The sequence below is a fragment of the Chanodichthys erythropterus genome, chromosome 24 (genome assembly GCF_024489055.1).
Source record: "Chanodichthys erythropterus isolate Z2021 chromosome 24, ASM2448905v1, whole genome shotgun sequence".
Lineage (NCBI taxonomy): Eukaryota > Metazoa > Chordata > Actinopteri > Cypriniformes > Xenocyprididae > Chanodichthys > Chanodichthys erythropterus.
In genome coordinates, this window is record NC_090244.1 from 25,548,011 (window position 1) to 25,562,231 (window position 14,221).

Here is a 14,221-nt window from a genome sequence, read left to right on the forward strand (position 1 = left end):
ATAGATTGTTTGCTTTGTTCTGAAACAGATAATTAAACTGTTACAATGTTGGATTTTCTTCTTGGTTCGGTCTGCTTTCACAAGGCAACATTTCAACATTCTGGAATTCATCCATCAAGATGTATTGACAAGTTATTTCTGTGGGCTAAGTGTGGCTTTATCTGTAGCTGTCGTCTCACACACACACACACACACTTATACAAATGTATAAAAGCCTTCATTCTTGTTTTAACCAATAAATTACATATATAATTCTTGGAGAAGAGCAATTGCACAACATTTTAAGATGAACAGGCACTTTTTGGTTTCAACATCTCTAACTGCGACTTTGCGAAGCATCAAGGCCTTCCCCTCAAATGTATCCTGAAAAGGTTCATTTATTCCAGTTATTTTTGGACTGTAATAAATCAGTTTATGCTATGAAAAACATATAAAACAATGAAAATAATTAGTCTATATAAAAAAATAGACTTCCATGTGTCATTTTACTTACACAATTTGAATAAATGAGTCTGTGGGTACATTTCTGAGCAAAAAGATGATCGTAGAATGCTCAATTGAAGTACTTATGAACTGGGAATAAATACAAACTGTACATGCACATGTACAGTATCTCACAGAAGTGAGTACACCCCTCACATTTTTGTAAATATTTTATTATATCTTTTCATGTGACAACACTGAAAAAATGACACTTTTCTACAATGTAAAGTAGTGAGTGTACAGCTTGTATAACAGTGTAAATTTGCTGTCCCCTCAAAATAGACCACAGGACATGGTTCCGGTAATCAATGTCCTTAGTCTGCTTGTCTTCAGCAAACTGTTTGCGGGCTTTCTTGTGCATCATCTTTAGAAGAGGCTTCCTTCTGGGACGACAGCCATGCAGACCAATTTGATGCAGTGTGCGGCGTATGGTCTGACACAGGATGACCCCCCACCCCTTCAACCTCTGCAGCAATGCCGACAGCACTCATACGTCTATTTCCCAAACACAACCTCTGGATATGACGCTGAGCACGTGCACTCAACTTTTTTGGTCGACCATGGCGAGGCCTGTTCTGAGTGGAACCTGTCCTGTTAAACCACTGTATGGTCTTGGCCACCATGCTGCAGCTCAGTTTCAGGGTCTTGGCAATCTTCTTATAGCCTACGTCAGCGGTTCCCAAATCATGTTTAATCATGCGCAAATAACCAGAACACGCATGACAATAACAACATCAACAAAGTTTCAATATAATGCAACAAAGCTACGCGCAAACTTCCACTTTTAAGAAGACGAGTGACAGACACAGGCTCAGTAACAGAAAGCACGGTTATTTTCAACGACGTAAAAGAAACATTGCGGCAATAAGCTAGCCTGCAGTGCATAAAAGAAGAGCACTGCGTCGCATTCTGTCACGTCGCAATCCCTCGCACAGCATCGGATCCGCGAGCGCGCGGCCGAGTTGGGCTCATTCCAGCAGCGGTGCGCTGATGCGGTTATTTTTACTTATTTAAAATACATCAAACAAACACATCGAATTCATAGTTCAGTCTTTTGAAATGGTAGGTTTTGCTTGTCAAGTTAGTACTTTACTACAGAGCAAACAGGAAGGCTGCCCATCTCGCTCATTAATAGCAAACTGATTCTTCCATTCTTACCTTTACTGCTGATGCTGCGACTGATGCTCTTGTTTGCATGTGTTCCTTCTTTGTATGTTCCACATTTAGTTTTTCTCCTCTAATGACAAATTTGACCATTTTGAGGCTTAAATTTACAAAAATAATGGCAACTGTTTGAATTCTTCCAAAGCGCGCACTTGTAAGTGTTCGTTTTGTTAACTGAGTGATTTCGTCATTGCCTGATGTCTTAAAATAATAAATGCTCACCAAAATGATTTTATATGACAAATAAAGCATTATAGCTTGTTTATATTTATTTAATTCACTTCAATTTAAATTTAAAAACAAAAATAAATTGTAATGCTATAATTACATTTTTTAAATTGTGGTCGGCATATCGCGGGCCGCATTTACATTCGTGGCAGGCCGCAGGTTGAGAACCACTGGCGTAGAAGACAGCAGCAGTCTTCTTCTACGTTTCTATAAAAAAAATAATAAATCATAGTTTTTTTTTTATTTAAAATAAAAGTGATTACAAAGGAAATGTTTACTGTTCATGTTTTTTTTTTTTATTGTATGGAAAAATCCCACTTAAAAAAAAAAACAGACCGCCATTAAATTTTTCCGATCGCGCACCCCCTGGTGACAGCTCGCGTTCCCCTGGGGGTGCGTACCACACTTTGGGAATCCCTGGCCTACACCATCTTGTAGAGCAACAATTCTTTTTTTCAGATCCACAGAGAGTTCTTTGCCATGAGGTGCCATGTTGAACTTCCAATGACCAGTATGAGAGAGTGAGAGCGATAAAACCAAATTTAACACACCTGCTCCCCATTCACACCTGACACCTTGTAACACTAAGGAGTCACATGACACCGGGGAGAGAAAATGGCTAATTGGGCACAATTTGGACATTTTTACTTAGGGGTGTACTCACTTTTGTGGCCAGCGGTTTAGAAATTAATGGCTGTGTGTTGAGTTATTTTGAGGGGACAGAAAATTTACACTGTTATTCAAACTGTACACTCACCACTTTACATTGGAGCAAAGTGTAATTTCTTCAGTGTTGTCACATGAAAAGATATAATAATATACTTAAAAAAATGTGAGGGGTGTACTCACTTCTGTGAGATACTGTAAATATTTATTCGTATTAAGATTTATTCTTAAATAACAGATGACACTTGACACCTGCATAAGGGTTCACATTATTTGAATCAGAATATGAAGCATTCACATGGTTGTGTGCGAAAAAGAAGCTTCGGACGTCACAAATCACATGGTTATGGCAAAACTATCAAGCTCCGGTACAGTGCTTCACTGTGAGATGTTTCGTTTTTTTTTTTTTTATGTATATATATAAGCTTTGAAGCTTCCGTGTCAAATGTCACATCAACAGAGATAACTAATGTGCTCATCCATAACACCTTTCCAATTATGAATTATGATACAGTTTAGTTCATTGGTCTGTTGGATCAGATTGCTTTCTCACCTCAAGTGAACTGACTCAGAAATTGTTTTCAATCAGGCCGATTGTTTTGGTGTGAATCCGAGCATGATCGCTGTTTTCATATAGGCCTAAATGAATGAACTAAGGGAGAAAATGTGCGAAGTTTGGAAACAATTGCTCTAAACAAGCCAGGTGTGAAAACACCCTAATATCTGAAAGATACCCAACAGTCCAAAAATAGTTTTGATGAAGCGTCAGCATCTGGTATCGCACATCTATAGTACAGTATACATTGGATTTATCTCCCCCTAAATGTCATGTAAAAATATCATGTTTCAGTCAAATTTCTGTCAAAGTGGGAGGTTCATGGGTAAAATAAGCTGCCATTTGCACCAGACCTTGTTCTAAAAAATCTGGCTACACAACACCTGATTGGTCCTTGGACATGCTATCTATGTTGGCATGACTCTCATTTTCATAAATAAGAAGAGTTATGTACTGTTAGAATTGTGTTAGCAGTGTTGATTCAATGCTGTTTGACGAAGAAGCAGCAATGTAACTAAAATTAGTCATATAGTTTTTTTTTGTTCTTTTTATAAGACTAAAACCTGTGTTAATGTCTAATTTTAGTTAGCTTATTACAGCTAAAGTTATCCAGCAAAGAACAATGTGTTTTTTTCCCCCTTTCTTGTTTAGTTAGTGACATTAAATTCATAAATTCCTTTTGTGTCCATGTGTTTTAACCCAATAATAAAGTAATAAAGTAGCACAAAGTTAATTCTGGATGATATTATCTCCATAAAAAACTCCATGTACACTAAGTTTTAACAAATTTTAACAAAAAAACTTAATACTGAATACAAGTCCACATTAATCCAGATTAGGGGTGTAACAGTGCACGTATTCGTACCATTTCGGTACAGGACTTCCGACACGGTGCACATGTATACAAAATGCATTAAATTGCAACATTACGGTCTCGAACAAAGACTAGATAAGACTAAAGCAGTACATGACGAATACAGTATTTTAGCCTTAGCCTACCCAGCAATAATTGAAATATGCTCTGCATTTTGTTACTTTCATTAAGAAACAAAGTGTCATCTTCCAAATTCTGTCCATTTTATCACGAAATTCAAACAATAAATGCCGTTTTGATGCTCTTTGATGTGGCATGACTGATCACTGTACAGGTGCCTCATTTTAAGCGGCAGCGTGGAACACGAGTGAATGCAATCATCTCATCCTCTTTAATGCTAGTTACAGAACATTAATGAACATCTGAAGGTATGTTAAAAGATAAGATACAACTTTCTGAAATGTATTATATCTTGTGTAATCGCTCAAACAGTAACCACGTTTACATGTACACTTTTTTTTAATTCCAATTAAAATAATTACGATTGAAAGATTCGGTGGACTGTATACATGAGACGTTATCTAATCCGAAATGGTGTTTACATATGCCGGCGCTTTCAGTCGGAATGACTTTGTGATATGCGCACATTAACTTATGTCCTGTTTGCCGCCTTGTCAACATGGAGCCCCATTATTATGCACGCTATTTTTATGTAAAGTGTTGCTCTTAAGCAACAGTGTGAATTTGTAGCATATTACAGCTGGAAGGTATGAGGAAGCTGACCTTTTTGGTGGCTGTGCATCTCTAAGGAGCATACTTCCCTCCGACGAAAAGCAGAAAAGTGTGAATAAAGGTCCGTAGAGTTCCTTCAGTGTATTTAATAATAAATGTGTTGTTTCAGTTTTACTCCAGGTTAATTTTGCTGCCGCCATTGTGCATTCTGACAACCCCTGGCCTCTTCATGTGCATACGTATACATGGTAGAATTTTTATTTTGTTCGGTTTATAGAAAGGTTTTTCCCACCTCTCCCAAACTGATTACAATTTCATTTTTATTCCGATTGAGGTGTTTATATGGAGCATTTTCATTCAGATTGGACTTTTAAACCAGTTACAATGCTCCATGTGAACGCACCTAGTGTTTGCAACGGAAAGACGTCAATAAAACAGCTTGGATGGGACGCCATCTTGATTGTTTTGGATTGAATGGATCACATGACTGCATCACATGACTAAACATGCATCATGGTTTTCAAATTCTGCATTTTCAAATGTATCAATTGACAGTTTTGTTGTTTTTTTACTTATCTCTTGCTTTTATTAATTGTCTTTTAATATATTTTTTATCATATAAGGCAGAAAATATATTTTATTAGAATATTTTTATTTCAATATCTATACTGTAATAAAGGCTATGTCAATTAGCACTGCATTATTCATATATTGTATTGTTATGAAAATATTTTGAGATTGCTTGAAAAACACACAAAACAATATATTGTCGTAATCATGTGTTTATTCTCTTCACGTGTCATCACTCAAAAATGTTTCTGCTTTTTATTAAGCTACAGCAATAGCTGGATTGCGTTTGTCCAAATAAGGGATTTCCTGGTGTCATAGTTCCAGTCATTCCCGGACTCCAGTTCCCATAATACTCCCTGCCTTTCACTTGCACTCACTCCACCAATCAGTAATCACCAAACTGCGGCACATTATCTGGACTATTTAAACCATTCACATCCTCACACATGTTGCGAAGTCTTGTTTACAACGGTTGCAATTCTGAGCGTTTATCATTCTGTTCGTCTGACAGTTTTTGATCTAGTCTGTTCCCCAGCCTCAAGGCTGCCTGCCTTTGGACTGTTTATTGCTTATTGGACTTGTGATTGTTATCTGCCCGCCCTAACCTATTGCCTGTTCTCCGACTATGATTCTGCCTGCTCTCTGCCATATCTGTCTGCTGTTGTTCTACCATTGCCTGTCTGACTACGAACTCTTGCCCATGTCATGTCCCGCCTCGATACACCTGGAATGTCATGAATTATTACTTCTATAAGTACGTTTTGGACTTTCTTCAAGAGAATGCCCTCCGGCTTTGAGTATGAATGAAACTTGTATTACATGAGAGTATTAGCGCTTCATAACGCTTACATTGCCTCATTTTGGATAAGAATAAAACATCAGGTCTTGCAGAGAATATCTTGTCTCTTTGAATTTGAATCTAGATTTATTCACATTGGCCCATGAAAACCTCTGTGAACACACTTGCCCAAAAAAAGTGTGGGGAATGAATTTATGTTTTATTAAAAGTGCAGGGGACACGTCCCTTGTGTATTCCACACCATCTCCCACCACATACCCCACAGCTGTCTGTCACACTTCCTTCAATTATTATTAGCTGAGAATTCATCTCACGCTTTCACCATTAAATGCTAAATTTTCCATTAATTATGGAATTGTATTAAGAGAGCATTAATTAGTGTAATATCCATTATCAACACTCATGAATGATTTGCTAAGAACATCATTTTCAAAATGCATTTTCCTGGCACCTCATATTTCTGCAATAATGTGATAAGATATGCCAGTGAATGAGTCCATGGCCAAACATGCTTTGATGTGGACATAAGTGAATATAAAATCCACTCTTCTGGTATAGAGGGCTAAACATCAAAGAGTCTCTTTCACTATATTCCCATCACATCTCACCTTCCCTGACTGGGAAGTGTCTTTCTCTGGCCGCAACTATCTTCCTTTGCAGTCTCCACACATCACTCTATCAAGGGGATGCACTGTTTGGGAAAAAAAAAAAACTCTTTTTATGGAAAGATTGTCAAAAAGAAAAAAATCTTTCAGAGAAAGCCCCCAAAAGATATATAAGAATTGTGAGAGAAAGGAAAAGATAGAATGCCTTTTTTACTGCTGTAGTTATTTTGTCATTCAGCACTTGGAGACAGGCGAGGTTCTGGGGTCAGTGGATATTTGGGGCTCAGTTAGACATCTGTGGAAGCTTCAGGGGCCTTTCTTTGATGCAGAGCTGCAACCATTGCTGACAGCAAAAACAGTTTAAACCAGCCAAAACTGGTTTGCTGATTTCTCAGCTTGGTCAGTCTGGGAGACAAGCTTAAGACCAAATTGTTGTTGTTTGTCCAACAACTGGATCTGTTTTAAAAGAAAATTTACCAACCTTTTGCATCACTTACTGTAAGCCTGTTTAACACACTATGTGTTACACACTATGTGTCACACTATGCGCCTACTATGTGAAAGGGCATGGATCCCACTATGAATGCCGTAACCTGTTAATAATAGCCCCATTCACACATTAAACCTGGTAAATTACCATAGAAATTACCAGATTAAATTTTCCGGGAAATACACAAATGTGCTGTTCATGCAAGCAACCGTGTCATGAGGATCCAGTTCAAATGATCTACCCAATCAACACGAGAGGAGGCCTATACATAGCCGACTCACTGTTTAAGCTTTTCTGCATCTCTCCTCCACTTCGACTCTTCACTCTCAGCTGGTTCCTATTCCAGCCAGGGATACGGGGAAGTACACTGGGTTCGGGCCACATTCTGAGCTCGGAGCCTTCCCTCAGACAACATGCCAGATACTCTTTACTTTTAGTATGATACTACTCACATATCAGTACCAAAACACAGATAAACTCTGTGATGTCAATCATCAGAAATTACCTTTAAATGCGGTGACATTTTCTTCATCCACCCAGGAGAAGAGACGCACTGTCCAATTTGACAAAAAAATTAAATAAAATAGTATCACCGAATGTGTTTTTGTTCTTAACAACACTAGACGCATAATAGTTAGTATGCAATAGTAGCAAGAGTATGATCTCTAAACTGTAATTTATCTGTAATTCACCAGTATGTGTGAAAAGGGGTAAAACAGGCCTTGATCACTGACATGGTAATATATAAAATGGTAATATATGTTTAATATAAATTATTTATTGTTGTGTGTTGTGATGTGTACATCAGAGTAATGACCCTGGACAAATCACAAAGGTTCCGCTCTATCCCACTTGAGCTGAATAACATGTCAGAATTTAAAGGGGACATATCATGAAAATCAAATTTTTCCATGTTTAAAAGCTATAATCGGGTCCCCGGTGCATCTACCCACCCAGAAAATGTGAAAAAAGGACAACCCAGTAACTTTGCTTTGTCAAGCCTTTCTCTGCAAGCATGGGAAAAAACAAGCTGCTCAGATTTTGCTCCCATTGTGACAGAAAGGTATCTTATTATAATATTACTACCCCTTAATCTGCACGTTTCTACCCACTGCACCGCCATTTTGTTTTCGCAAGTGAAAACGGTGTACCAGTTCTAAGGCCATGGCAAAAGTTTGAGCGAAGCATGCTAAATGATCTGTCGTTGGCTGCACAGACGAGCACAGAACACTATTTAGAGTCTCATTAGCATGGATAGCCTGCAAGTTGACACTGGCAAGCTTGACTGCTAAAAAAGAAGCGTTTCTAAATGATATTTAGGAAAAATACTAGACCATTCATAGCATTTAATAGCAATCATAAACGTTAGCATGGTGTGTATGGCTCTGTTTGGCAAACAGGTATGCTATGTATAGTGGGTGTCCATACAGGTTTTGATAAAAAAAATTAACATGAAGCCACATGCTAGTCGATGAGTTCCACAGCAACTACATAAATCTATCCACTATTCATTCAGAAACGTCCAGTTTCATTCTAAAAGTTGTAACTTCTTCCTGAGTCTCTCCATCAGTGTCCAACTCCAGTTTGAACAATGTAAGGCTGAACATCATTACTGACAATTGTCATTTTGGCTGGAAGTGAGATTCTCCAGCTTTGTTGTTGTTGAAAAACCAAAGCATGTGCTGTTAAAGCTCCGCCCTCTTATTTGCATTTAAAGGGACACATACAAAAACACATGTTTTTGCTCACACCCAAATAGGGGCAAATTTGACAAGCTATAATAAATGATCTGTGGAATATTTTAGCTGGATCTTCACAATCACTTTTTGTGGACACCAGGGACTTATATTACATCTTGTGAAAAGGGGTATAATGTGTTTATGTGCTAATTTCACTAGCTCTAATCTATTTGTTTTTGCCCTTCATTTAGTCACACAGTTTTATTTAGTTAAAGGCAGGGGAGGTGATTTGGTTCAAACATTTTTTTGTTATGCTGATTGAAACTCTTCACATCCTGATAGCAATCACTAAGTTTCTAAAGTGGTCTAAATGTATTTATCTGTATTTATATCATCTATGGAAGACGTAGGACCATAAAATGTTCATTCAATCATATCCCTTGGTCCAAGGGCTATGATAGGATGTCCGACCTTCCTGTCAACATATGTTTTTACATACCATGCACCTTGTTCATGCAGACATCACACGTCATTAGCGCATTACATGCTATGCAGATTTGGACAAACGTCAGTCACAAGCACACAACCAAAACAGCAGCCACATTTTACAGTTCCTCCTGAACCAAAACAATGAGCTTATGCTGCTTTCACGCCATAAATACCGTAATTTGTAAGAGATAGAAACCTGTGACATTATACTCGGAGCGGTTCGTGACTCGAATTTATGCGTTTCAATGGCAACACTATCAACGCCGAAATTAATCTGCAGCAGTCAGGTGATACAGATCAGTGATCTGTAAGTCTGTTTATGTTCATTATTATTGTAATGTTATGTGCTTTGAGACATAAGGTAATTTAATGGCATCTCTTGTGATAATTTTGTTTACAGAAGTTATTATATTACTCCACCCCTAATGACGGCAATAACAACAGATCCATTATTGAACCAAACACGTCCTGATTTGGCTGAGTTAGACTCGTTCCTGGGTCAACATATTTAGTTGATCGTGGAACAACATTCCTGTCCAAAAATTTATTCCTAACCATATCCTTACCGCTAAACCTTACCCTACCCATAAGTAATCCATAAAATCAGAGGGAAATGATAGGTTAATAACACTGATGTAGAAGCACCAAACCCTAGTTGTAAGCCTAAACTTGACATAAACTGCAATCTTTGAATCTAACAGGTTGATTGGAAAGTTGTTACAGGATTAACAAAGATGTTGAGAATTTTGGACCTTTTCGGACCTCTGCTGGATAAATTCCTACCCCTGCACTACACATATTATAGGGATAGTTCACCCAAAAATTAAAATGATCCCATGATTCACTCACCCTCAAGCCATCCTCTAGCCACTCCTTCTTTCAGACCAACACAATCAGAGATATATTTAAAAATATCCTTAGTTCTCCAAGGTCTATAATGGTTGTGAATGGGGGGCTGCGTTTTGAAGTAAAAAATAATGCATCCATCCATTAAAAAAAAGAAGTAATCCATACGACTTCAGTGGGTTAATAAATGCCTTCTGAAGCAACGCGATGCATTTTTGTAAGAAAAATATCCATATTTAAAACTTTATAAATTCAAATAACTAGCTTCCGGCGGACGAACGTACGCAGAATGCGCAAGTCCATTTGTGGCAGAAGAGTATCCTTTGACGTAATGACGAAAGCAGAGGCACAGAGGACAGAGCAAAACAAATCACTGGTGACGGATTATACATCTAAAACTATCATTTTTAAAGAGAAATGTCAGAGGATTTTGATATAAGAGAAGAGGTGCTTGAGTTTGTTGCACAGCCCTATTTATTTGAACCACGAGGCATCTAAGCTTACGATACTCCTACATCCTGCCTCACACATCACGTCAGAGGATTACTCATTTGGCGTAATTATGAGTTTGGGTGAACTGTTGCACAATTCTGACACAAGTTTAATTTTGTGAAGACATTCATGGATTGCAAGCCATTGCACCAGGGTGAATGCCAATGTAATGCCCTGGAAATCGCTTTAGATAAAAGCATCTGCTAAATGACTGCTTGCTGTAATAAACAGAAATTGCACATGGATGTGTTTTCCTCAAGCACCTGAAGAAAGAGCTTTCAATAGTTTTCCCACTGTCCCCTGGCATGCTACAAGAGCCCTAAATAATTACCTGTGAATCATTTAAAAGCTTTAATGCTTGCAATAATCTGTACATTCGCTCTTAGATCGATAGCTAATGACCGTGACAGAGTCACGTCTAGGTAGTGAAGATGTGAAGTGGCACTATAAATACATGCCACTGTCATTATGCTTAAAGGGGAAATGTGTAATTATAGTGACACCAAATGAAATTGCTTAAAATAATGAGAGAAAATGTTCCTCTCTGCATTCATTGAGGGCCAAACAGTCTGAACTAGTCTTGCTTTAAACTCATGACATTGGTTGAGCCAATTTTGCTGTATTGGGATATACAAGAAATGCCATCACATTGTAGCCATTCCAGTCACGTTACATTCAGAGATAAAATGACAAAGAGCTTGTTAAATGGATTAGTTCACCCAAAAATGAAATTTCTGCCATTAATTTCTCACCCTCATGCCGTTCCACACCTGTAAGACCTTCGTTCATCTTCAGAACACAAATTAAGATATTTTTGATAAAATCCGATGGCTCAGTGAGGCCTCCATTGACAGCAAGATAATTAACACTTTCAGATGCCAAGAAAGCTACTAAAGACACACAGTTCATGTGACTACAGTGGTTCAACCTTAATGTTATAAAGTGACAAGAATACTTTTTGTGCGCCAAAAAACCCCCAAAATAACGACTTTATTCAACAATACCTAGTGATGGGCGATTTCAAAACTGCTTCATGAAGCTTCGAAGCTTTACAAATCTTTTGTTTCGAATCAGTGGTTCGGAGCGTGTATCAAACTCCCAAAGTCATGTGATTTCAGTAAACGAGGCTTCCTTACATCATAAGTGTTTCGAAATGTCAATAGTTCACCACTGGGGGGCGTGACTTTGGCAGTATGATACACGCGCCGAACCACTGATTCGAAACAAAAGATTCGTAAAGCTTCGAAGCTTCACTGAGCCATTGGATTTTATCAAAAATATCTTAATTTGTGTTCTGAAGATGAACGAAGGTCTTAAGGGTGTGAAACAACATGAGGGTGAGTAATTAATGACAGAATTTTCCTTTTTGGGTGAACTAGTCCTTTAATAAACTACGTCCTCTGCGGTGTGGAACTGACCCTCCTCTAGGTCCTTAGTTGCTATTACTAGCCCTATAAAGCTTTCCCAATAGCACATTTCCGCCATCAGCAAACCTGAAGAAAAGTAATCAGGCTGAGTGAATCACCTCAAGAATTATTGCATAATATCTGGATTAACTGTGCTTTTATATCTAGTAATTATATATAGAGGTAAAAAAAAAAAAAAAAATCAGAACAGTATTATAATACTAATTTTCCTGAAAAAAATTAATTCTTCAAAAATGTGTGATATGGCCACACATATATTATACATTGAAAACTTTGCTTCTACTTCCTCTTATCCGTCTTATTATTAGTAGTAGTAGTATTGTTATAATTATTATTTTGTTTAATTGTTTATAAATTGCATTTCCATAAAACAAATATATGTGACCAAAATATTTGACCAATATATTCATTCTTAATTGTACTGTCCACTGCTAACTGGGAAATGGGACAGAAACAAGGCAGTATTTTGGTTCTCTAAGCTAAACTGCAGCTTAAGATTGATACAAAAATAGGCTAGATTAACCGACTGGGATGGACATAGAGAGCTGTGAACAATCTACACTTAAATACAAAGACTACTACAATTCAGTTCTCTTAAAGTCGTTTCGATCTCTCATTTCAGCCTCTGTAATAACATCTTGTAATATTACTAATCAAATTTTACTGAGATATGTTTTCAAGTGCTTTTGTTTACACTGACCTCATTCTGGAATCATATCTGTTAGTGTTACTGTATCTAATATCTTCTATACAAGAATCAAACGCACTTCATCAAAACAAAGTGCAATGTAAGCCTCTAATATCACAACAGTGCACTAAAGTTGTTGTCCTTTTCATCCCATGGCCAGCTACTATCCCTGCAGAATTGGCTCTCTTTTTTGTCCATCTCACTGTAATTAAATCACCAATTCTGTCAGAATCACCCTGAGAGCAGCGATTTTCAACACAGTGTGATTTAATAGCCAGATGACCATTTAGTGTGTTGCGACCCCATTAAACAAGAGCAAGAAAGATCAATGGAAAGTGTTTTCCCATAACCCAGAGTCCAAATGTTCCAGTAAATGTATTTTTTTATTATTATAATTCTAAGGTTCATGTTACTGATCACCAAAACTGCAGCTATGAGAACACGAGTGGACCAGCATCCATTGCAATGCAAACAAAACTCAAATTCCAGAAATAAATCCAGAGAAGTTACATTAGAGGTTGTTGTTGTCGAACATCACAGGAGTATAGCTATGATACCAAAATCAGAGAGATATCAGAAAGATATCCCTGATCTATTAATCTACTAAGGACAATAAAAAATAAAAAAAAAATACTAAAATATCATCATATATTCAATTATATAAATATTAACTTCTCCTATGCCAAATGCGAATAGGCAAAATAATTGTTTCACTCGTGATCTAGTCTATTCACGACAACGATATTATTCCAGCGGCATCCAGTAAGAAACGGATATGCGCCAAACACTTAATCATGAAGTTGACCATATCATGAAAGCATCTCCAAACCGGGACATGAAGTACAGCAGCCCAGAGCCGCACTTTCCCCCAAAACACGTTATCACAAACAAACCCCTGCAAAAACAGCGCTCGCACTGACCCTTCTGCTGCTTGAAGGACTGTATGGATCCAGAATGATGCACCATGGTGTTTCCCGATAGAGATCCTCGCGGACAGAAGATGAAGGCAGGATACATGGGAAAGTATGAAGCGATCGCGTAGGTGTCTCTCCTCTGCGCAACCCAACACCTGTCTACCCTCGCGCTCCACCATCCGGGGCTGTTGTCATGGTTACGTAGTGTAAGAGGATGGATGGACACCCTTCAGTGGCTCGATAGAATGACCCGCGTTCTGGGGGGGCGTTCTCACAGGACGTGTTGTTGCGTTCTGTATGCGCTATTTTATAATTGGTGGACACATGTACACATGCGTCAGACGGACGGCTGTAAAGTCGCGTCCTTCTCTTTATTCCTAGCGACAGCGGTGCGATTTAAAGACGCGCTGTCAAGTTAAAAACAGTTCAACTTTTTAAAACACGTTTCCTGTGCATTCTGCTTCCGTTTTGTTTTTGAGGCAATCGAATTGACTAATTCGATTTGTGAGTGACGAAATTCAAGGGGGGTCGTGACTCGTGTCAATGCTATAACCAGGGAAATGGAATGCAGAAATTATA

General features: G+C 38.0%; 1 protein-coding gene across 1 annotated transcript in view; it reads right to left on the minus strand.

Moving 5' to 3' along the window:
* The window catches only part of ano3 (anoctamin 3), a 105,266-nt gene extending 91,497 nt beyond the window's left edge, over positions 1 to 13,769 (minus strand). Inside the window, exon 1 of the mRNA XM_067379446.1 lies at positions 13,649 to 13,769. Coding sequence (XP_067235547.1) covers positions 13,649 to 13,745 — 97 coding nt within the window. The 5' untranslated portion in view covers positions 13,746 to 13,769. The remainder of the gene's footprint in view (positions 1 to 13,648) is intronic.
* Between the last annotated feature and the right edge of the window lie 452 nt (positions 13,770 to 14,221).